The sequence below is a fragment of the Prionailurus viverrinus genome, chromosome E1 (assembly GCF_022837055.1).
Source record: "Prionailurus viverrinus isolate Anna chromosome E1, UM_Priviv_1.0, whole genome shotgun sequence".
NCBI classification, from domain to species: Eukaryota; Metazoa; Chordata; class Mammalia; order Carnivora; family Felidae; genus Prionailurus; species Prionailurus viverrinus.
In genome coordinates, this window is record NC_062574.1 from 42,066,935 (window position 1) to 42,089,147 (window position 22,213).

Here is a 22,213-nt window from a genome sequence, read left to right on the forward strand (position 1 = left end):
TCCCAATACATTTTTTAAATGTATTTAAGTTAATACTTTCATTCATCTGGTTGAAACAGAATATCAGCTAGTATTATTTATACTATATTATACCTAGAGTCCACACATGAGTTCTACAAGGAAGTATTTCCAAGATTATATCGACAATAACCTTACTTCAACTGATAGAGTGAAATTCTGGTTTCTCATTAAAGTAAATTATGTATAGTTTGCTTCTAATCCTTAACTTAATCCCCCAAAGTTTATTTATCTCCCACCAAAGTGGGAGAATCTGAGGTGAGGTACTAAATAAATCTATACAGATACACTTTAAAACTCTATAAAGGTTCAAATAATAAAGTTTACCAACAAAAATGATTACCCAACAAATTACTTTATTCTATAATAAAATAAAATGTGCCCTTTGAGAGACGGCGGACCAAAAAATTTATATATGCCATGAGGGGTGCGGGAAAAGGTATGGCGGATTCTTCCAACTGTACAGATGATGTCGTTTCTAACTGGCATCAGTCTGTTACATAATAAAATTCTAGACACAGCCTTCTTTTAATTACAACGAAAACCACTGGGAATTTTATTGTAAGCATTCAAATACCTGAAGCCCGATGTCTAACATCACCTAACAGAACGAGGTCTCATTTCCTTCAGATGGTGGATGAGTGCCACCTAGTGGAAGGCCCCTCTATCTGCATGGAGACTGCCTAATGTTTACTTGGCTTCCTGGGATGCCAACTTCCACTCAAAGTTTCTTTAGAAATGAAAAAGGAGAAGCAAGGAACTTCTGCTTTGTATCTTCTTTTTTGTAAATCATTTATGCATTAGTTTTTTACTTAGACTGGGATACTATATACTTACAGAAAAAGAGGGTATAAATTTAAAAATAAAGATAACTTACAAACAAAATTATTCCATCACTATTTCTTTAAATCATAAATTTAGAAGCACTGTTTTTTGAAAGGTAAAAAAGTAAATATCCAACCTCACATACAGACTGCAGTTCAATAGACTTCGTGTACAAACATGCAGTTTCAATAATTTATACACAAGTTTTATTTGAAGAAAAGCGAAGCACACAACCACAGCATTTCAATTAAGGAACTCAGGAAAATCTCAAGTGCTCCCATGGTTCTTCAGTCACCATTCAAATAATACACCCTTAAACCAAAGTTAAAAATAAAGTAAACGAGAAATAAATTCAATAAGCAGACTGAACAATACATATTCAAAATACTACTCTGTCTTCCTGTGTTCTTTCCCACCACAGTGTGCTGTTTAAAGTTCCACAACTATTATCTTCTTCCTCTTGTTCTTTAGTGAGTTCTACAAAAACCTAAACGAAAGTAAATAAATGAATATGGTATTCTATATCACAATCATCTCAAAGAATTTTTTAATTAAATCAGAAACAGTATAAGGCTACATCCAAATACATTAACCATTCAAGATCAAGAGATATATTGGTATATTACTTAAGCAGAATAACCGCCATTAATCACCTACAGAGATGAATGCTATGAGGACTAATAGATATTTTTTATTAATATATGGAAACGGCACTGTAATGAAAAATAATTTATACATATTTAAGCAATGTAACTATAGACATAGGAAATACCATCAACAACACTCATTTTCTTCACTGAAGAAAAAATATTGAGCTGTTCAAAATAAGCAGATGGAGAACCTGGAGTTTTTGAAATTATACAGTTTAGGTCTACCGTGTAATAATTTTGTCTCTGGCTCACATGCACCCTCCCCCTCTCCAATATAAATCTAAACAATTAGATATTAGACACTTTCTTCTATAAAAGAATTTTTAAAAATTTAACTTTATAGTACCTGTTCCAGTGTTGCTTGAGAAAAGCTATATTCTTCAATGGCAAAAGTATGTTTAGCTATTAAAATATGAAAATAATATTTTACTGATTAACATTTTAAAATAAAAACGGCAGTTACTAGTAAGTGGTTAACCACCCGTTTAAAAAATTTTTTTTTTTCTGTCATCAACTCATTTAAATTTGAAGCTGCCAAAATACGTTCCTTTTCTCTCTGGTCTCCTCAGGCCCCCAGCTGGCCCGCAGCCCGAAGCACCACACCTGCGAGGTGACCTGCCTCGCTCACCTGCCTCTTCTAAGCAGCTTCTCCCTCACTATGCCTTTTCTCAGGCCTGCTCTGGAGCCCTGCTCTCTGGGCGCCCTGGGAACCTTTCGTTCCCCAATTTCCATCACAGCCTGTTCTGAACTTCGTGAACTAGACTCTGGTCACTGTTCCTATGTCCATATACTTTCTAATAGTTATTTCAGATCCTCTTGCAATCTGATCTACTACCAAATTTTCTGGTTTTCTTATTCATTCCTGTCGTGGAATTCTCCCCAAGCAGTACAGAGGTGGTTTCATAGTTTATACATTCCATAAAACAACCTGTACACGAATACCTGCCCCATCCAGGAGTTCACCTCTCTCCACTTGCTACCAGGATAGCTTCTTCCTACCAAGCACTTATTTTTAAAAATATCAAGTTTCAACAAGCTTCATTAAAGCTTTTAGGAATGTCCACATTCCTACGCTATGAATTTTCCTCTCCTGTCTCCTGTTGCCACTGAAGCCTTGCTACCATTGCTACTTCTAAGGCCTGATACAAAGTGAGAATTCAGTGTTCTGGAATGAACCACTGAGTGCTAATTAAGCTAAACTTTCTCACAGATGCAATGTGAAAAACTGTAGTGATGTCAACTAAAACAGTAAAAGATTTATACTACGATATAGCTGATGTACCAAACCTCTACAGTGTTAGCATTTACCTACATCTTAGATTAAACTAATAAAGGGTTATCTTTTTATTTACAATGGCTTCTATAATAAGCAGTCCCAATTTTCAAACTTTGTAAGTAAAATTCTTTTATGATTTGAAAGCTACCTTGCAATGTTTCTCAAATCTTACCTTCTTCCAGCTTAGAAAAAGACTGTGCAAGGGATGGAACATCTTCCTTAGGAATCTTATAAGCCAAAATAGAAGAAAAACTGAAAACAGATAAAATATAGAAAAATTTAAAAATGACGACTAATATGTTCTAAAGTTCAAGCTCTTTAAAGCACAAAATCAAACTCCAATGATTTATTTTGATGCATATTTAGATAAACACTGTTTTAAATCTTAAAATATTTCCATGCAAAACAACTCTTTTATTACCACTGATATGAGAACTTCGAAAAGTTTAAATATTATTGAAAATTGCAAGATCTAATACTAAATTAGATATAAAACTGCAGTCATCACACTGCATGAATTCACTACTGGTGATAATAACAGACTTTTTTTTTTCCTAATCCTTAATACAATAGCCAAGTTTTAATGATTATTTATTGCTCTACAAAACAAACAAATTTTAAAAATCTTTACCTCTCCTGACGGCTTGCATTTGGGAAAATATACTGAATTTCTCTTTGAAGGCGGTCTACTTCTAGGTTTTCCACCCATTCCTTTAACTTAATTTCCAAAAAGTAGCCTTTTCCAAATTTACTCTTCAGATGCTGGACGGTCCCAATACACCTATAGTTATTTTTAAAAGAAAACTCAGACTTAAGATGACTCGACAGTTTCAAAGTATGATTTCTCACTTAAAGGATGATTTAAATTAAATGTTTATAATGGAATACTTTTAGATTTACAGACAAGTTGCAAATATAATACAGTCTCCATACACCCCTCATCCAGTTTCAATTTCCTTAATATTATGATCTTGTATTACCATGGCACATTTGTCAAAATTAAGAAACCAATATTGGTTAATATTACTATTAACTTTATATTTGATTTTATTTGGATTTCACCCGTTTTTCCACTCATGTCCTTTTTTCTGTTCTAGGATCTATCCAGGATACACACTGCACTTAGTTATCATGTCTCCTTAGACCCCACTGGTCTGTGACTTTCTTAATCTTTCCTTCTTTTTCACCTTTGACAGTTTTGAGATTGGTCAAGTGTTTTGGTAGAATGCCTCTCAACTGGGAATAGTCTGATTATTTTTCTCAGAATTAGACAGGAGTTACAGGCTTTTGGAGAAAATGCCGAGGAGCAGGAGTACCTTTCTTACCACATCATATCAGGGGTACATGATTGCCACGCGACACTGCTCTACTGTGTGGTTACCACCATCCCCTTCCCGTACGTTAGAAGAGACTGGTTAGATCACACTACTCTTGGAAGGTGGAAGACTGAGATCCGCTTCCTGGAGGGGGCAGTATCTCCATATACTGTTTAGAATCTTTTTGTAAGGAAAATTTGCTCTCCTCCCACATTAATTCATTTATTCAGCCACTTATTTATAGGAGTATCAACATGAATTATAAATGTATTTATTTATTTAATATTTTTTATAAGTGTATTTATTTATACTTTGGGTTACAACCCAATACAATGCCTAGCAATCTTTTAAAATAACAGATATCATGCATGAAAAATAACACTCCAAGTTGCTGAATCATTAAGCCAATTACATATGCAAAGTAGTCATTTTTTGGAAATAAACCAACATTTGCAAGTAATTCTACAGAAAGCTAACTGATTCAAAAACTCAAATAAGGATACTTTTTTTGGCATTTACATTTATTATTGTAAGTTTCTGAAACGGTTATTCAAAATCTAACCCCCCACCCAATGGCATGCGCTTCAGACATTTACCGTAACTGCCCAGATACCATGATAGCCACTCGGTCACAGACAGCCTCTGCTTCCTCCATATAATGAGTGGTCAGAATAGCAGCCCGCTTTTTGTTTTTAAATGCAGTTCGAATTGCTCGCCTATGAAACATAAGTAAAATAAACAGAGAAAAGCAACTGAATGCTAATGAAAATCCAACTCTCTGGTTAATTAGAATTTATCAAATATCAACTGCTGCAGTTAATATACACTGCCCAACTACGATTCTTCTAATTTATTTTCCTTTATTTTGGAAAGTTTGACAAATAAACAGAAACTCCATGATTTCAAATATTTCTCTGCATTAAAAAATAAATTATAAAATTCGGTACTTTTTCACATGTTAACAAAAATTGCCATAGAATCATAGGGAAAACTTAATATGCATCTCTACACCAAACCTCACATTTTATAGACATGGAAATCTAGGCTCAAAAAGTTGGCCAACTAATTAGCACCATGAATTCCTAAGAGTTCCAACATAAATTCAAGCCAATGTCATTATGAGAATTATAATTTATATGTTAAATGACTAGGAAAAAAATCTTTTAAAGGCTATTCAGAAAGCAGTACTCTTTATTTATACTCATTTTTGTTCTGGAATAAATAAAATATTACTAATATTTCATGAAAGTATGAAGTATGATATGAAGTATGATAAAGTTTAAAAGTTCATGGGATTCTCCAGAAATCAAAATATTCAATTTTTAATTATCATTTTGCCATTTGCACAGGATTTTAACTCAGTGTGAATATGTATATATAAATAACACAAAACCATTAATTACAATAAAGTATTCTTTTACTCCAAAGTATGATACAGTATAATGCGTCCCCAGTGTCTTTATTAGTTTTCTTTATTTTTGAGAGGCAGAGAGAGAGAGACAGAGCGTGAGTGGGGGAGGGGCAGAGAGAGAGGGAGACACAGAATCCGAAGCAGCCTCCAGGCTCTGAGCACAGAGCCCAACGCGGGGCCAAACTCACAAACTGTGAGATCATGACCTGAGCTGAAGTCGGATGCTCAACCAACCGAGCCACCCAGACGCCCCTGTCCCGAGTGTCTCTAATGTCATACTCACCACATGTGCTGTTTGGCTTTAGGGTCCATACCCGTAGATGGTTCATCTAGCAGAGTAATGGGAGGGTTCCCCAGCATACTCAGGGCAAAACACAACTAGATAGAAAGGAAAGAGGGGGAGGGGGACTAATAAGCCTTCACATAAGAAATTTGATCAAGACAGTATCAGGCTCTAAACTGATCAATAAAACATACACATATCTGCTGTTCAATAAAAGTACCTTTCGCTTGATTCCTGCAGGTAGTTTCTTTACAGTTTTCTGAAGATGTTCTTTTAAATCAAGTGCATTCGTTATCCTGCAAAATAGGTAATACAAAATGAGTGTATTATCAGTCATTGTTTGTGATCATTCACAGTCTTTTTTCTAGAACACTCAGTTGAAGGGGTGCCTGAGTGGCTCAGGAGGTTGAGCATCTGGCTCTTGATTCAAGTGATGATTTCACAGTTTGTGGGATCAAGCCCCACATCCGGCTCTGCTTGGGATTCTTTCTCTCCCTAGCTCTCTGCCCCTCCCCCACTCATGTGCATGCACACACACACGTGTTCTCTCTCTCAAACACACATAAACATTAAAAACAAACAAACAAAAAGAACACTCAGCTGAAGCTTACTATATAATTAGACCTCTAATTTACATCATTTTAAACAAATTACTATCTTGACAAAAAGGTTCACTTTAAAATAAGTTTTGGGGCATCTAGGTAGCTCAGTTGCTTAAACATCTAACTTTGGCTCAGGTCACGATCTCACAGTTCGTGAATTTAAGCCCCACATCAAGCTCTCTGCTATCAGCACAGAGCCTGCTTGGATCCTCTGTCCCCCTCTCTCTGCCTTCCCCCATTTGTGCACGAATGTGCTTTCTCTCAAAATAAACATTAAAAAAATCTAATTAAAATAAGTTTCATGACATTTATAGGCACATTCATTCTGTAATGAGAAACAGAAAAATTACCTTTTTATTTTCATAACTATCATAATTCTGTAAAGAATATATGAAAAAGTAATGACCATTTTCAATGAAAAGTATGATCCACAAAAATGTCTTTCAAAATTAAACTTTTAAAATGTGAACTGTACACCTTTCTCTGGGTATAAAAAGTTTCCAATTTTACCGATTTATGATTTCTTTCACGTCACTCGTGCTCATTCCTTTTACAGCTCCGTAAATTTCAAAATGTTCCTGCAATGTAATGTCTGGCCACAGTGGGTTCATCTGAGGACAGTATCCCATATACTTAATGGAATCGTCATCTTCAGTTGGGTCTGAAGAATAATCTCCTAGAAATACCTACAGAAATACAAACCAATTTTAAATAACTTTTTGCTTAATTTACATTGTAAAGGAATTGGTAGGTGAATTAATTCAAACCCCTTCCTAGAATCAAGGTAATAGTAAGTCAAATTTTTATTCTTCCGATGGCGAAAGGACATACATAGCTAAGTCAGAGTTCAGTGACATGGCCCAATGGGGCGATTAGCTTGACTGATGGGATACCTGGGTGACTCAGTCAGTTATGCGTCCGACTTCGGCTCAGGTCATGATTTCACAGTTTGTGACTTCGAGCTCCGCATCAGGCTCTGTGCTGAGAGCTCAGAGCCTGGAGCCTGCTTCAGATTCTATGTCTCCTTTTCTCTCTGACCCTCCCCCACTTGTGCTCTGTCTCTGTCTCTCAAAAATAAATAAATGTAAAAAAAAAATTAAAAAGAAGCAGGAATGCGGCTTGATTGAAAAGGTAAACTCCAATTGTAACTAGGATGATCAAGGGACCTCACTGGAAGGTGACCTCTGAGCCATGGAGGTAAGCAAATTTCACTGTTTGGATTTCTTCTGGGTAAGGAATACCCAACATAAGGAACCGCTAGAGCAAAAACCCAAAGAAAAGGGTATGCCTGGCATTTTCCAGGAAATCAATGGGCCAGAGCAGAAGACAGGATCAGACAGTGTTGTGGTTTCCACAAAGTGGTGATAGGCTACAATCAAAGGCTAACTGATGGCAGGGTCAATATTAGCTCCTAAATCTCCTGAAGTTAGTAAGATGGCCTTCCACTAAATTGGTGGACAAATCCCCCACGCAAGTAATAATCATAAAAGCAAAAATAACGTCTGTGCGTGTATCTGCATGTGTGAAAATTTTACGTTATTTTCAAAGATAACCAAAAATATTATAATTTGATCAAGTTATATTAAAAAATTACTACTGAAAACATTAGATCCTAGTCTGTCATTAAGAAACTTACTGTAATTAAAAACGTAAATCATAGCATCTCCCACACCCTCATATACCGTACCTGGCCTGAAGTTGGTTCAATGTCACCAACCAGAATATTGATAATTGTGCTTTTGCCTGCACCGTTTGGACCCAGTAGCCCCAAGATCTCTCCTAAAGAAATTGAAAGAAAAATCATTATGTGTAAGTCAGACTAAAAATCGAAATTACTCTTCTGGAAAAATTACTAAAGAAAAAACAAATACCAACCTTTTTTCACACAGAAAGAGACATATTTAGTTGCTACTTTCTTTACTTTTCTTGTAAGAAGAAAATCTTTCTTGTCATCATATTCTTTATGCAAACAGCTGACCATAATGGCTGGTTTCTAATAAGGGAAATAGGATTTAAAAAAAGAATAACATATCAGATACCTATCAAGAAATGACAAGCTGTCCACAATTCATGTCCACATATCATAAGAACTATAGTTGCTAATAAGGGGCATTATATAAGTAAATACCCATTTGTGACTAAAATATGGACTTATTCAAAAGTAGTAGACAAAAGTATTTTTGCAAAGCAAAGACTCTTTTTCATATAGATTCATATGAAAAGTACTCTTCAGGTTAATTCCTACACAAGAGAAACTGATCACTGCACATTTATTAAGACTTGGCGATACAGACTGAATTACCTCCTCACAACACTGGCAACTCATTAGCTCTTTGACCTTCAGTCTTTCAGCTTTGACATCTTCATCTTCATCCTCATTGTTTGGTGGTTCTGGAGACTTCCTATTTTTGGACTTTGTTGAAAGGGTCCTAAACACATACAGACAGTGGTTTTCCAAATAATTAAAATAGCAAGACATTCCAGCACTCCATGGAGAAAAGACTGAAAAAATATACCAACATGAGATGAGTGGTTCTCTCTGAAAGGTGGAGTCACAGAACTAGTTTCACTCACTGAAAGCGTCTGGATGATGTCGTCTAAACTCATTCATTTCTTCAACAATATTATTTATGATCAGTATGTGTCAGGCACTATTTCACACAAAGATAAAGAAACTAAAAAAAGGATGTATCCATCCCTCGAAGATTTTACAGCCTGGCTGTAAATGACATGACCCGGGCAGAGCAGACGTGGAGGGCTGAATTCAGAACTCATAGAAACATCAGAAAGGTAGGCAGAGAAAAAAGTGCTTCCAAGGAAGTTTTGAAGAATAAGAGAGGTAAAGAGGGAAACAGGAGTTGACATTATGGAAAACAGAGGAACAAGAGAAAAGCATAAGGAGGAAGAAGTCAATCATACTAAAGCAGCAGATTAGCTGAATAAGTGGAGCCTACTTGATGATACACAGAGGAAGTCATTAGTTACCTTGCTGAAAACAGAATCAGCAGAGGACCAAGTGCAGAACCAGATTACAGGAGTTAAGAAGTGAAAGGGAGGTGAGGAGCTGGAGGTGGAAGTTTCTCAGCTATGAAAGTTAACAGACAGGGGACAAGAGCTAGAGGGATACAGGTTTAAATGAGATTTGTGAGTTCTGATTTCCATTACTTTGTTTTATGGGAGAAAGGTAACTGGCCCCCTCCCCCCAAAAACCCTATTTAGATCCAAAAGGGAAAGACACAGAAAGAGAAAATAAATTGGACAGAGCAACATCTTTAAGTAGACACAGTAACAAAGGCATGAATAACAGGAGAGGTACTTCTCTCTCTGGGACCAGGAAAAGGCAAAGGTGATGTAAGTGTGTACAAATTTCTAATTTATAATTAAGTGAGACGGCAAGATCATCCACTGAGAAGCAGAAAATGAAGTGAGAAGGACTGGAGAATTTGAGGACTACAAAGAAGGCTTGGGCTAACGATCGAAAAGTGGTAGGAAGAAAATGGGATAACTCGTGTTAAAACAAAGCTGAGTCTACATGGGATAAACGTGGTGTTAGCAAGCTGCACTTTTATGTCAATTTTCTCCAGCCTGTAGTTAGACTTACCAAAAGTTATGACTTTTCGCGGATGGGTGAAAGAGATACAGAAGTGGAATACAGGGTGCTGAAAAAGGGTGAAAGAGGGTGAGAGGGATGAAGCCGAACAGAGAAAAGGTGAAAAAGGCGATGAGCAGAAACATCTGAGGAACAGAAAAAACTCAGGGGCAGAGACCACAGCAGAAAAGTTCAGTGAGACTAACAAAACAAAAAGGCCGGGAAGATGAAGTGTTCCTGGAAGCATGGGACACAGAGGAGGTGAAGCGCGGTGATGGCAGGGCTCTGACCCAAATCAACATGGGACACGCAAAGTCACGCGCATGGAGAAAGTCAGAAACTGAGGATGTTACAAAGGTTCTCTCTGCGGACGCTGATTCTCCCCCAAGACGACAGAAGGAGTAAGAACAAAGAGAAAGAAGAGCCAGATGCTAAGTCCTCAGTGGATGTGGGAGTAGCCAGTGGTTAACAAGGACATTCACAGCAGCACTGTTCATGATGGCCAAGAGGTGGAAACGACTCAAACGTCCATCAACTGACGAACAGAGAAGAGCGGTATCTCCATACAATGTAATACTAAGAAAAGAAAACTGTAACAAAGTACTGCTACACGCTTCAACTTGGATGAACCTTCAAAACATTACGGTAGGAGTAAAAAAAGCCAGACAAAAAGACGATCCCATACAATTCCATTCATACGAGCACTGAGCACTGGCAAATCTGCAACAACTAGACTAGTGGACTGTGGTTATACGTGGCTGGGTGGTATGTGGGAGACGGGCCAGTGAGGACTATAAGGATTTTGGGGGGAGTAAAGGAAATTACCTAAAACTAGATCATATACTATGTAAATACCCTAAAAAACATTAAAACTTAAAAAAAAAAAAATCACTGACCTGAAAAAGGGATCCTTTCGTATCGACCTGCCTCCGTATTTTTTCTCGTAGTACTGTAAGAGGAAAATCCACAGTACACACTGCAGGTAAGGCTGAAAGGAGAACACATAACAGCTCGTGACTGAATCTTTTTGTTTCCCTGGATCAACAGAACAAAGACCACACACATCAGGTTCCTTACCATCACCACAATAAGTAATCACACGTCATATGAGTTAAGAATAAACTTTAAGGGGGTGCCTGGGTGGCGCAGTCGATTAAGCGTCCGACTTCAGCCAGGTCACGATCTCGCGGTCCGGGAGTTCGAGCCCCGCGTCAGGCTCTGGGCTGATGGCTCAGAGCCTGGAGCCTGTTTCCGATTCTGTGTCTCCCTCTCTCTCTGCCCCTCCCCCGTTCATGCTCTGTCTCTCTCTGTCCCAAAAATAAATAAACGTTGAAAAAAAAAATTTAAAAAAAAAAAAAAAAAAAAAGAATAAACTTTAAGATTTCAAGGTAGAGTTTTAGCAAAACAACCCTTCACATATTTTTCTGCCTCTGTAAAGTTCACTGGCTGTCAGCTTCATAAAATATAATCAAAGGAAAAGAGGTTGGTTGCATTTCTGAAGAAGCCAGAATTATATGGCTTCTTATAATTATTTAATTTTAATTATTAAATATATAATTATTTAATTTTATAATTAAATAAAATTAATAACATGAAAGAGACAAGTATATTACAACGGACACTTTCAGGGGCGCCTGGGTGGCTCAGTCGGTTAAGCGTCCGACTTTGGCTCAAGTCACGGTCTCGTGGTCCATGGGCTGGAGCCCCGCGACGGACTCTGTGCTGACGGCTCGGAGCCTGGAGCCTGCTTCGGATTCTGTGTCTCCCTCTGTCTCTCTGCCCCTCCCCTGCTCATGCTCGCGCGCGCACTCTCTCTCTCTCTCTCTCAAAAATAAATAAACATTCAAAAAACTAAAATGGACATAGTCAGTAAATCTATTACCACTGAAATGTACATTGACTACCGTTAACTGACACAGTTGACTCTCTGATGTACCTTCACTGTTATGCAAAGAGATAGAAACTAAAAAGAGAGTTACACACATACAACCAAACTGCTCTTAAGGTAACATGTTAACCCAACATTTTTGGTATTTCTTACCGATATAACTGCCACCAAAAGTCTATCCCATGGATTATACGTGTCCTCGTTTTTTCGAATATTCTTCCAAGAAATCTAAGACAAAAAGTTTTGAAAATTTTTATGCTGCTGTGATAGGATGATATAATGGTATTTGGTCTTTGACCTGGTTCCAGGACAGAGCTTTTAACCCCCTGGGAATTTTCTGGTTTACAGAGGTGAAGGGAGCATCTTTTGTTATCTAAAATAAGCCCCTTTCAACCCAAGCTGAGTCTCTACTACTCAGGTGACTTGAAGGATGATGCTGGTTTCCAGGGAAACCAACCAAGTGATTACAAGGTGGGAACTTTCAGACTCATCCACTGATCACAAGGGGAGAGGGGCTTGAAGACTGATCAACTCACTGTGCCTCAGTAATGAAACCTCCATAAAAATCTCCATAAACACAGGGCTGGGAGAGCTTCCAGACTGGTGAATGCATCCACACCCTTGGAGGGCGGCAAGCTCCAAACTCCATGGGGACTAAAGCTTCAGTACTTGGGACCCTTCTGGACTATGCCCCCCATACCTCTTAATTATTCATTTGTATATTCACTATAATAAACTGATAATAGTACAGAAAGTGTTTCCCTAAATTCTATAAACCATTATGGCAAATTATTGAACCTGTGAAGGGGTCACAGGAACATTGGATTTGCAGCCACATCAGAACCTACAGAACCACTGCTCGGATCTGGCATCTGAAAAACGGGGGGCAAGCTTGTGGGGCTGAGTCCTTAACCCTGAACACAGCCCCGAGTCTGCATTACCTCCAGGTGGTTAAGTGTTAGAACTGCTTTATGTGGGAAAAACTCACGCATTTGGCGTTAGAAGTGTTGTAAGTTTTCTTTTAGCTGCAACATGTAGGAATATTTAGATTAAAATGCGTTTTGTTCAGTGACGTGTATTCTTTATGTTAGCTATTAGTATTAACAGCTATGCTTTCTACTTAGATTACAATCCTCCCCATGCCAAAAATATTTCTATCTGGGGATGTATAAATTAAACATATTAAACTGAAGCAAAAAAGAAAGTGTGGGGGGGGGATTAGTGAGTAGAATTAGTCAGCAATCATCCCTAAATCAGTAATTTGTCAATTTTTTTCTAATCACATGGAATTTTTCCAATTATCCAGGTTTAATAAAAGTAATTTTTATTTTTTTCTTTGAAAAAAAAAGTCTCTTACACCTTATTTTCTCTCATCCCCTTATAGTACAATACATTATTTAATCCTTGACAAACTCCCTCAAAACATACTGACTGAAGTCAGGTCATACTGAGAATTTATGTCCATCTTTTTGGGAATCAAAGAACAGGGAATGGACACCATACTCCTTGTCCTTTGAGACTTACAGCTTAAAGACATGCTTGAAAAGATTTCACAGTAAACTTAAACTGCTGCTTAATAATATTCAAGTAAATAGCAGCTAAACTGTTGTTTTTTGGTTTTTGGTTTTTTTTACTATATTCAGCACAAGAACTAAGATCTCAAAGATTAGGCGTATTTATGCTTTTCAATTATTAAAACACCTAACAGACCTACCTTTATGAAACAAATCAGACAACCTAGAAGTGGATAGATTGGAATGGCCATACAAAAGGTATAATGGAGAACAGCCGTAACTGTGTATCCCATAAAGAACGTGATTTCGGTGACTGCAATGCAAGCCAATGCTGTCTAAAGAAAGACAATGAGAACACAAGTGAAAGAATGTTTAGCAATTTCATACAAACTCACTTCGAAGTGTGTGCCTCGGCATTTACTATGTCTTTAATCCTCTAATGAGACACGGAACCTGAGAGGATACTTGGCCAGGAGGCGTCAGTACACAGAGACCAGCTCTGTGCAGCTGGGATCCTTGCCACACAGCTCTTACATGCTTTCGGTCCCGTCTCTTCGTGGAATGGATGACGCACAAGACAAATATGCGAAAAGATGCCGGCGGCTAGCTAGCTAAGTCCGTACTCAGGAAATTCTGACACAGCAACATTATGAGTAAAATCTGGAAACAGTTCACAACTTTCAAACAAGCGCGGTCATACAAATAAGTGAAATAATACAAAACATGACTTACCACAGAATAAATAAATGACCAAAACTCTTTGGTATTCAAAATTTTTTTGAAAGTGAAAGAAGTAACATAGGTAAACAGAATGACTGATGGAACATAACCAATAAGGCAAAAAACCTGTAAAACAGAAATGTGTATTTTTATGTAAACATATGAAAAGCTAACAGTCCATATGATCTCAAACACCAGTCATATCAAATAGTTAAAAAAATTTTTTTTAATGTTTTATTTATTTTTGAGTGAGAGACAGAGCGTGAGCGGGGGGTGGGGGGGGGCAGCAGAGAGAGAGGCAGACACAGAATCTGAAGCAGATTCCAGGCTCCGAGCTGTCAGCATAGAGCCAGACGTGGGGCTTGAACTCACGAACCACGAGATCATGACCCGACCTGAAGTCGGAGCCCAACCAACTGAGCCACCCAGGTACCCCAGTCATCTCAAATATTAAGGAATGATTATTCTTCAAGTTTTATTCTCAACAAATCACTCCAAAAACTGAAATTGTGGTTACCTGAGAAATTACCATGCACATTTCTCCTAAATCAATAAAACTCATACTTTTAACTAATTGTAACACAATCCTGAATAAGTAATTCACACCAAACACTATTTGTAGTTCTTTTTTATGCCAAGAAAAATGCTATCTCTAATCCTTTTATTATAAAAACAAGTATAATAGCTGTTACTACTTTATCCTTCTCAATCAACTATGAACTACCATTTCAATATACAACATTCAATATTTTGTAAATGTTTAAAAAGATTATTAATTTATAAGGCACAATTTAATATGTAAAGTCACTATAGCCTCTGGCAAAATTGATAAATTTACATTCAGCAACCCCAACCTTACTTCTGTTTCCCCTTCTTCCTAATCACTCATACAAAAGGGTCGAGCATCAGTCATGAACATGTGAACATGAATGGAAGCTATATTCTTCCTTAGTATTTTAAGCTGTATTTAGAAATTTTTTTAATGTTTTTAATGTTTGTTTATTTTTGAGAGAGAGAGACAGAGAGCTAGAGGAGGAGGGGCACAGAAAGAGGGAGACACAGAATCCAAAGCAGGCTCCGGGCTCTGAGCTGTCAGCACAGAGCCCAACGCGAGGCTCGAACTCATGAACTGTGAGATCATGACCTGAGCCGAAGTCGGTTGCTCAACCGACTGAGCCACCCAGGCGCCCCTAAGCTGAATTTTAAATTGTGGAATAAAAGAGTTTCTTTGTGAAATTATATTCAAGCAGAGAGACAAGGAGGGCATTTGAAAGAGGGACCGTTTAACTATTCCTGATTACACACCTAGCAGGGAGTCTACAGAAAAGACCACCTTAGTTTCAAGGAATTATTTTATAATAATAATAAGCTGTGGTTTTCAAAAATCACTTATAGTAATATAAACTGCATCATCAGTATCATACACAATAATTAAAACAAATACTGGTTCTATCTTCTATGAACAAAATTAATATCCAAATTACTCAACTAACCACCTGTCATGTTTATAAAGACTTAAGTTTCTTAAAATAATGTTTCATTTATAAATAGCATGAGTATAACTGATGTTAACTTACCACAGAAAGGAACTTTAGAGCATAAAAATATAATCCATAATGGAATGCAAATAAACTTCCTAGCATCAAAATAAGAACAAGAAAAAATATGGGGATATCAACAATAGCTTGTCCAATCCAATATGCAGACGGTAAAAGCCCTGAAAGTTTAAGTTGAGTATAAGCTTTGATCTACAAAAAAAAGAGGGGAGAAGGAAAACTGATTATAATTATAAACATGTTACAAACAAAAAACTCTAGCAAATTATTGTAGAACTCTTAATTTTACATCAACAAAACAAGTCACATTCCAGGTCTCTAGGTAATAAAAGCCTTCCTACAACTAAATATGAATTCCTTTATAGTCTTTAATCTGGTCCATTATTTCTCAGATGTAGCAATTTCGACAACAGTTTTCAGAATCAGAATACAGTCACACAAAACTAAAATAAAGCAAATGATGTCATGGGGATTACAGCTGCGCAAACAGTAAGTAGCCAAAACACTGTTGCTTTTAAAAATCTGTGGAAATAGATGGAAAGATATGTTTAAACAGAAAATGGATTCTCATTATTTACTTTTTAAAATTTTGTTTAAGTTTATTTGTTTATTTTGAGAGAGACAGAGAGCACAAGCAGGGCAGGGGAAGAGAGGGATGCAGACAGAGGATCCAAAGCAGGCTCCATGCTGACAACAGAGAGCCCGACCCGGGGCTTGAACCCACGAACCATGAGATCACGACCTGAGCTGAAGTCAGACGCTTAACCGACTCAGTCACCCAGGTGCCCCAGATTCTCATTTTTTAATATTACCTTTCATGATAACACTAATAAACTGCCAAGTGTCTTCTGGATTTACAGAAGGCTTTCAGCTTTAGTGGGAAGCTTTGTATTGATAATGCACTTAAGCCTTTTATAAACTCCCATGTAGTGCAAAAAGTAAGGTGTTATTACTACATTTTCACATATACAAACAGTAAACTTAAATGATTTGAGTTTCCCTAACTCTCTCATCCTCTCATTATTTAATTTGAAATTTTGAAAACCTTTTATAAATCCAAATACCTAACAATTTTATTCAGTTAATTTTTGACATCTGTAAATGCTTACACTCATAACAATGTATTATATGAAAGGGCTGGTCTTAGAGATAACAGAAGCACGGAATATAAAGTTTAGTTAAGACGGAGAGGAGGAACCGGGGCACCTGGGTGGCTCAGGTGGTTGAGCGTCCGACTCTTACCTTCGGCTCAGGTCATGATCTCATGATTTGTGAGTATGAGTGCAGAGCCTGCTTGGGACTCTCTCTCCCTCTCTCTTTACCCCTCCCCTGCTTGTGCTCTCTCTCTCTCTCTCTCAAAATAAATAAACATAAAAAAAAAAGATGAAGAGGAGGAATGATAAAAACAAATGGACAACTTTTGTATTCAATGAATTATAAGAACAAAAATATAAACTCCAAAATAAGTATGAAAACATAAACAAGTCCAATAGAGTTACTTGGATAATCCATGCTTTTTGTCATTCAAATAATGCAGGTGGGAATGTAAAACAGTATATCCCCTCTGGAAAACAGTTGGGCAATTTCTTATAAAACTGAACATGAAATCACCGTATGACACTCTAGGCCATTTACCCCAGAGAAATGAAAACTCACATTCACACAAAAACCTGTAAGTAAATGTTCATAGCGGTTTTATTCACCATAGGAAAAAACTGGCAACAATTCAGATTCACACCATGGAATACTACCAAAAAATAAAAAAGAATGGGCTGTTGGTACATACAAACTGAGTAAATCTCCAGGGAATCATGCTGAGTCAAAAGGCCAGTCCCTCCCAAAAACATGTTGTGATTCTACATATACATTCTTGAAATACTGAAATTACTGAAATTACAGAAAGGGAGAACAGACTGGTGGCTGCCAGAGGTCAGGGAAGGGGTGGGTGTGGGGGCTTGAAAAGGGCAATAGGAGGGATCTCTGTGGTGACAGCACTGTTCTGTACCGTGACCATATCAATGTCAACGTCCTGGGATCTTACTATTACAGGACAGTCTGACAAGATGCTATTACTGAGGTGAAGAGAGTTGGGTACACAGGATCTCGTTTTATTATTTCTTACCACCTAATATGAATCTACAATGACCTATAAGTAAATATTTGAATTAGAAAAAACATTTTAAGTTGAAACAAAAAAGAGAAAAATGCAATTGTCTAGGAAATTTTGTATGTGGGTGGTGTGGGGTTATGGATTTTTTAAATTTTCTTATACCTTCCTGCATGTTCTAAATTAGCACAATGAATATATATAACAGAAAAAATGAGTATGTTTTAAAAATATCTCCTGAGACTCATGTATTACTTTTCCACTACAGAAAATTATTAAAAGATGTAACTGTCTGCTATGAGGCTTAACTTCATTACTTGTCACACTGGGTAAATTAAGATAAACCTGTCTCCACCGAACTAAGAGCAGACATGGAGAGAACGAGAATTTCGATTACAGGGGTAAGAGGGACAACCTCGGGAGGGTGCAAGGATAGAGACCGTACAGGGCACCACTTGCCTGAGGACAGGAGAGAAAAGGAAAGGATACCACACCACCTCGGTACACACAGCAATTTTCCCCAGGCTCTGGTGATCACAATCACTACCTACTTTTTTCATTTAACAGAAATTAAGTATCTTGGACATTCAGTACATTCCAGTAAAGGTTAAGGGGGGAGAGGGAGTTTAGTGAACCAATACGAACATAAGGACCCGCTACTAAGAGGAGATGAGACAACACGGAACGTGGCACATGACTCCCATCACTTCCTGACTTACAAAAGGTCGGTACACATAAAACTTACATCACAATGTTGCAAGGATTAACGGATGTAACTTTTGAAGCATGTGACAAGGACTCAAGTAATAAATGATTGTTATTGCTATTACTGTAGTAAATATGTTGACGCTCCATCTACTTATTCATGAAATATGAGGTCTTGCACTCATGCAAAATAGGTTATTTTTCTTATATGAGATTTCTTATTAACAAACTGTACCTGTAATTTTAACTCAATCATTACCTTATGATTCTCTGCATTTTCCATGGCAAAGTAAGGTGGCATTGCAGTCACAATGATTCCAAGCAAAGCTGCTTGGAAATACAGCTCGATTTTAAAAACGATGTCTGTAATTTCCTGAAAGACAACCATAGAACAAGAAATGAAAGTGAGAGTTACTTCACATCATCTTAGTACTTTCTAAAAGACTATCAAAACCTCTGAAGAAACACACTAGGATATCTACCCTAGGCGTAGCCTATGTGAGGGAATGAGTGGCAGTTATTAACAGGCAGTGACTTACAGGACCAACTTTGCTACTTAGGAAGCAGCTATAGAATCCTGAGCAAATCATGGTACTTCCATTTTCTTATCTGTAACAGGGAATAATGCAGCATTTAAATTAAGCTTCCCCATTTAATTAAAAATCATAATGTGCATGAAAAAGCAGTTTACATGTCCACGAGCAGTCCTATGCAATGAAAAGGACCACGTCAGAATGATTTCTGATGCACTCACTGGTTGTGAGGACTGAGCCATCTGGGATCTCGGGGCCCTCTTCCGTTGGAAAAAGCTGTACTTTGGAAACCAGCTCAGCCTCCTGGAAACAGGAGTTTCTTCTCCCCAGCAGGGAGGACTAGAATTCCCACAGGCCCCGGTGGTTCCTAGCTAAGAGCCAAGTACGGAAGGCAAACTTCTCCGGACAACCTACGTAAACAGCTGGGGCCCCAAATGTAAGTCACCCAGAACCAAGATACTGTATCACCCTGCCCTCCACAAGGCCATTTTCTTACCCGTATTCTGTAAAAGATACACCTGTGGGACAGGGAAGGTCATCTGCACTAGGAGAGAACCCACACTACGTCTAGTAGTCACCCCGGCCCTGGCACACCTCCTTACAGGACGATGTGGAAACGGAAGGCATCTTGTCGACACTGGCCTTCTCAGTTTTTAGCAATAAAGCCAATTCTTTCATTCATGTCATATGACATTGCAGAATTTGTCCCAAACTATGGTAATTTATAGTGGAAGACCCAGACGGAACCAATAAATATATAAACTAGATGGTACAGTAAGTGGAGATTAGTAAGAATATACTTGTATTCAATCACACAGAATCTGACAAAGGAAGGGAAAAAAATGTGGAACACTAGTAAGACTATTGTCTATGAACTGAGCTTTTTAAAAGTCTCAGTTCTTCCCTTCTGGTTTTAAAAAACAGTATGGTTATATGTCCGTGTTTGATGAAAAATGTAAGTTGCAAGATCTTTTTTAATAGTCATGGATACATCCCAATGTAGTAACATCATAAAAACATACACGGGAATTATAAATTTTGAACTGTGGTTACTTCACGGAGAAGAGAAGGAAACAAGATGAAGGAGGAGCACACTGGAAGTTTCATTTGTATCTTTAAAATTTTATTAAATTAAAAAAAGTGTAACAAGGCATTAACATTTGGAACATCTGAGTAGTAGATACGTGCCTATTTTTTGCAGGTCTGGAATATTTCACATTAAAGAAAATCACGGAGGATGATCCATAATTGGTGATTTCAGTATCACCTATGTACTGGTGACTCCCAATATTTATTTCCGGTCCAGAAATTTCTCCAGGTTAATTCACCCAGATGCCTCCTACATGTCCCATCAGGCAAATGCCACAAGGATCACCAACAACTCCGTACGCTCGAGACTGAAATGAGTGTCTCCGTTCACCAAACAAAACCAAACTCTCTCCTGCCTGTGTTCTCAAAGCTGGTGAACAGTACCACCATGCACCACATGACCCCAAACCGTAAGACACACGACTCTTCTTTTCCTCACCTCACAAACGCAACGATGGTGAAGTACGACAGATCCTTTAACATCTTTTTGATTCTATCGCTATTGTTAAGCCACTGCATTAGCTCAGTCGCTCATCATCTCCTCTCACCTGAACTATTTAGTAAAACAATCTCTGGTCAAATCTACGTTTCCTTCCTTTTGCCACCACCATTCACCCCAGAGAAACTGCTCTTCACGCTGGTGCCAGTGATCTTCTAAAAATGCAAATCTGCTGTTTAAGTGAAACTATACCAAGAAGAGTACTCACCTTCAATGTGATCTCCGTTTCAAGACGGCAAAACATTACAGCAAACTAAACAAGTTTTAGGTGTAGATTAAACAGCCACAGAAGCACAAGGTAGATTAGTGGCTGGCTGGGAGTAGGGATGGGCGGGGGGGGGGGGGGGGGGGTAGGGGGTGATTAACTAACAGGAACAAGGGTTTCCTGGGGGGCCAGGAGGAAGATAAAACCTAGAACTGGCATGGTGATGGGTGCAGAACTCTATGAACATAATAAAAACCACTTAATTGTACACTTAAATGAGTTAATTCATAGTATATGAAGTATATCTCAATAAAGCTACTTTAAAAAAGTATAGCAATAGAAAGCAAAAAAAAAAAAAAAAAAAAACAAAAACCTGCCATTACAGAAAGCATTACAGAAAGGTATTTGTCCATTTATTTTTCAATACGTGAAAAATAAAACATAATGGCGAGAGACCAATGTTGACTATTCTTCTGAAAACTTAAGTTAATTTTCACTTTCATAACCCAACAGTCCTATCCAGAGGGAAAATGACTGTATGGATGGCTTCTCAAGGTTCTTTCAGTACCCCAGGAGGAGATTTTAGATGAACAATGTTCATTTGTAAATTATCTTAATTTTTCTTCTACGATGAATACAGAAAATACTTATGCTTTACAAAATATCAGTACCAAGACAGAATTTCCTTGCCTGAAGCAAACCAATACTGGGCAGTCCTAAACCCAGATGTAAACCATCCCCAAGTTTCAATAAGACTAAGAACTGTCATATGATGAACATCTACAGATTTCATTTGGATTAACACTTGGCTTTTACTACACACACACACACACACACACACACACACACACACACACACACATTTTTTAAGTTTGCTTACTTGAAAGAATGGAGTATTCCAAACCTGGATGCTTTCAGTCACATTTAAATGGTAAAGATAATAATTACTAATAATATTCATCAATACAGGTAAAGAACAAACCATAGTACTGTTGAAAACAGCTGTAAAAACATAGTCCTAAAATTTAAAAAAAAGAGAGTTATGACATACTTTATATGATATTGCTACCAAGCTTTTCTCACAGACTAAGCGAATCCTCACTAACTGAAGTTGATCCAACAAATTATAGAAATCATATTCAATAAAGACAGAGAGATAAAGATAACCTGGCTTGGAGTCTATAAATATTTTGATGTTTTAAACAAATTAAATTACTTGTAGTTTTATAAATTGGTCATTCAGCAGGTCATAAAACACATGATAAACACAGCTAGCTATTTCCAAAAGTAAATTCTAATTTCTAACTAATGAGGTCAAGCCACCAAATGATTAATTTAAAAAAATTTTCTTAATGTTTTATTTATTTTTGAGAAAGAGACAGAGTATGAGTGGGGAAGGGGCAGAGAGAGAGGGAGACACAGAATCC

At 37.5% G+C, this 22,213-nt stretch overlaps 1 protein-coding gene across 4 annotated transcripts in view; it reads right to left on the bottom strand.

The window, feature by feature from the left end:
• Positions 1 to 1,021: 1,021 nt before the first annotated feature.
• The window catches only part of ABCA5 (ATP binding cassette subfamily A member 5), a 71,535-nt gene continuing 50,343 nt past the window's right edge, over positions 1,022 to 22,213 (bottom strand). For all 4 annotated transcript variants that reach the window (XM_047832572.1, XM_047832573.1, XM_047832574.1 and 1 more), the window contains 18 exons: positions 21,667 to 21,804; positions 18,720 to 18,833; positions 15,670 to 15,840; positions 14,105 to 14,218; positions 13,573 to 13,707; positions 12,012 to 12,086; positions 10,867 to 10,958; positions 8,684 to 8,810; positions 8,257 to 8,374; positions 8,069 to 8,160; positions 6,892 to 7,067; positions 6,000 to 6,075; positions 5,780 to 5,874; positions 4,682 to 4,801; positions 3,401 to 3,550; positions 2,942 to 3,021; positions 1,840 to 1,895; positions 1,022 to 1,330 (listed from right to left, as the gene is read on the bottom strand). In XM_047832572.1, coding sequence (XP_047688528.1) covers positions 1,223 to 1,330; positions 1,840 to 1,895; positions 2,942 to 3,021; positions 3,401 to 3,550; positions 4,682 to 4,801; positions 5,780 to 5,874; positions 6,000 to 6,075; positions 6,892 to 7,067; positions 8,069 to 8,160; positions 8,257 to 8,374; positions 8,684 to 8,810; positions 10,867 to 10,958; positions 12,012 to 12,086; positions 13,573 to 13,707; positions 14,105 to 14,218; positions 15,670 to 15,840; positions 18,720 to 18,833; positions 21,667 to 21,804 — 2,037 coding nt within the window. In that variant the 3' untranslated portion in view covers positions 1,022 to 1,222. The remainder of the gene's footprint in view (positions 1,331 to 1,839; positions 1,896 to 2,941; positions 3,022 to 3,400; positions 3,551 to 4,681; positions 4,802 to 5,779; positions 5,875 to 5,999; positions 6,076 to 6,891; positions 7,068 to 8,068; positions 8,161 to 8,256; positions 8,375 to 8,683; positions 8,811 to 10,866; positions 10,959 to 12,011; positions 12,087 to 13,572; positions 13,708 to 14,104; positions 14,219 to 15,669; positions 15,841 to 18,719; positions 18,834 to 21,666; positions 21,805 to 22,213) is intronic.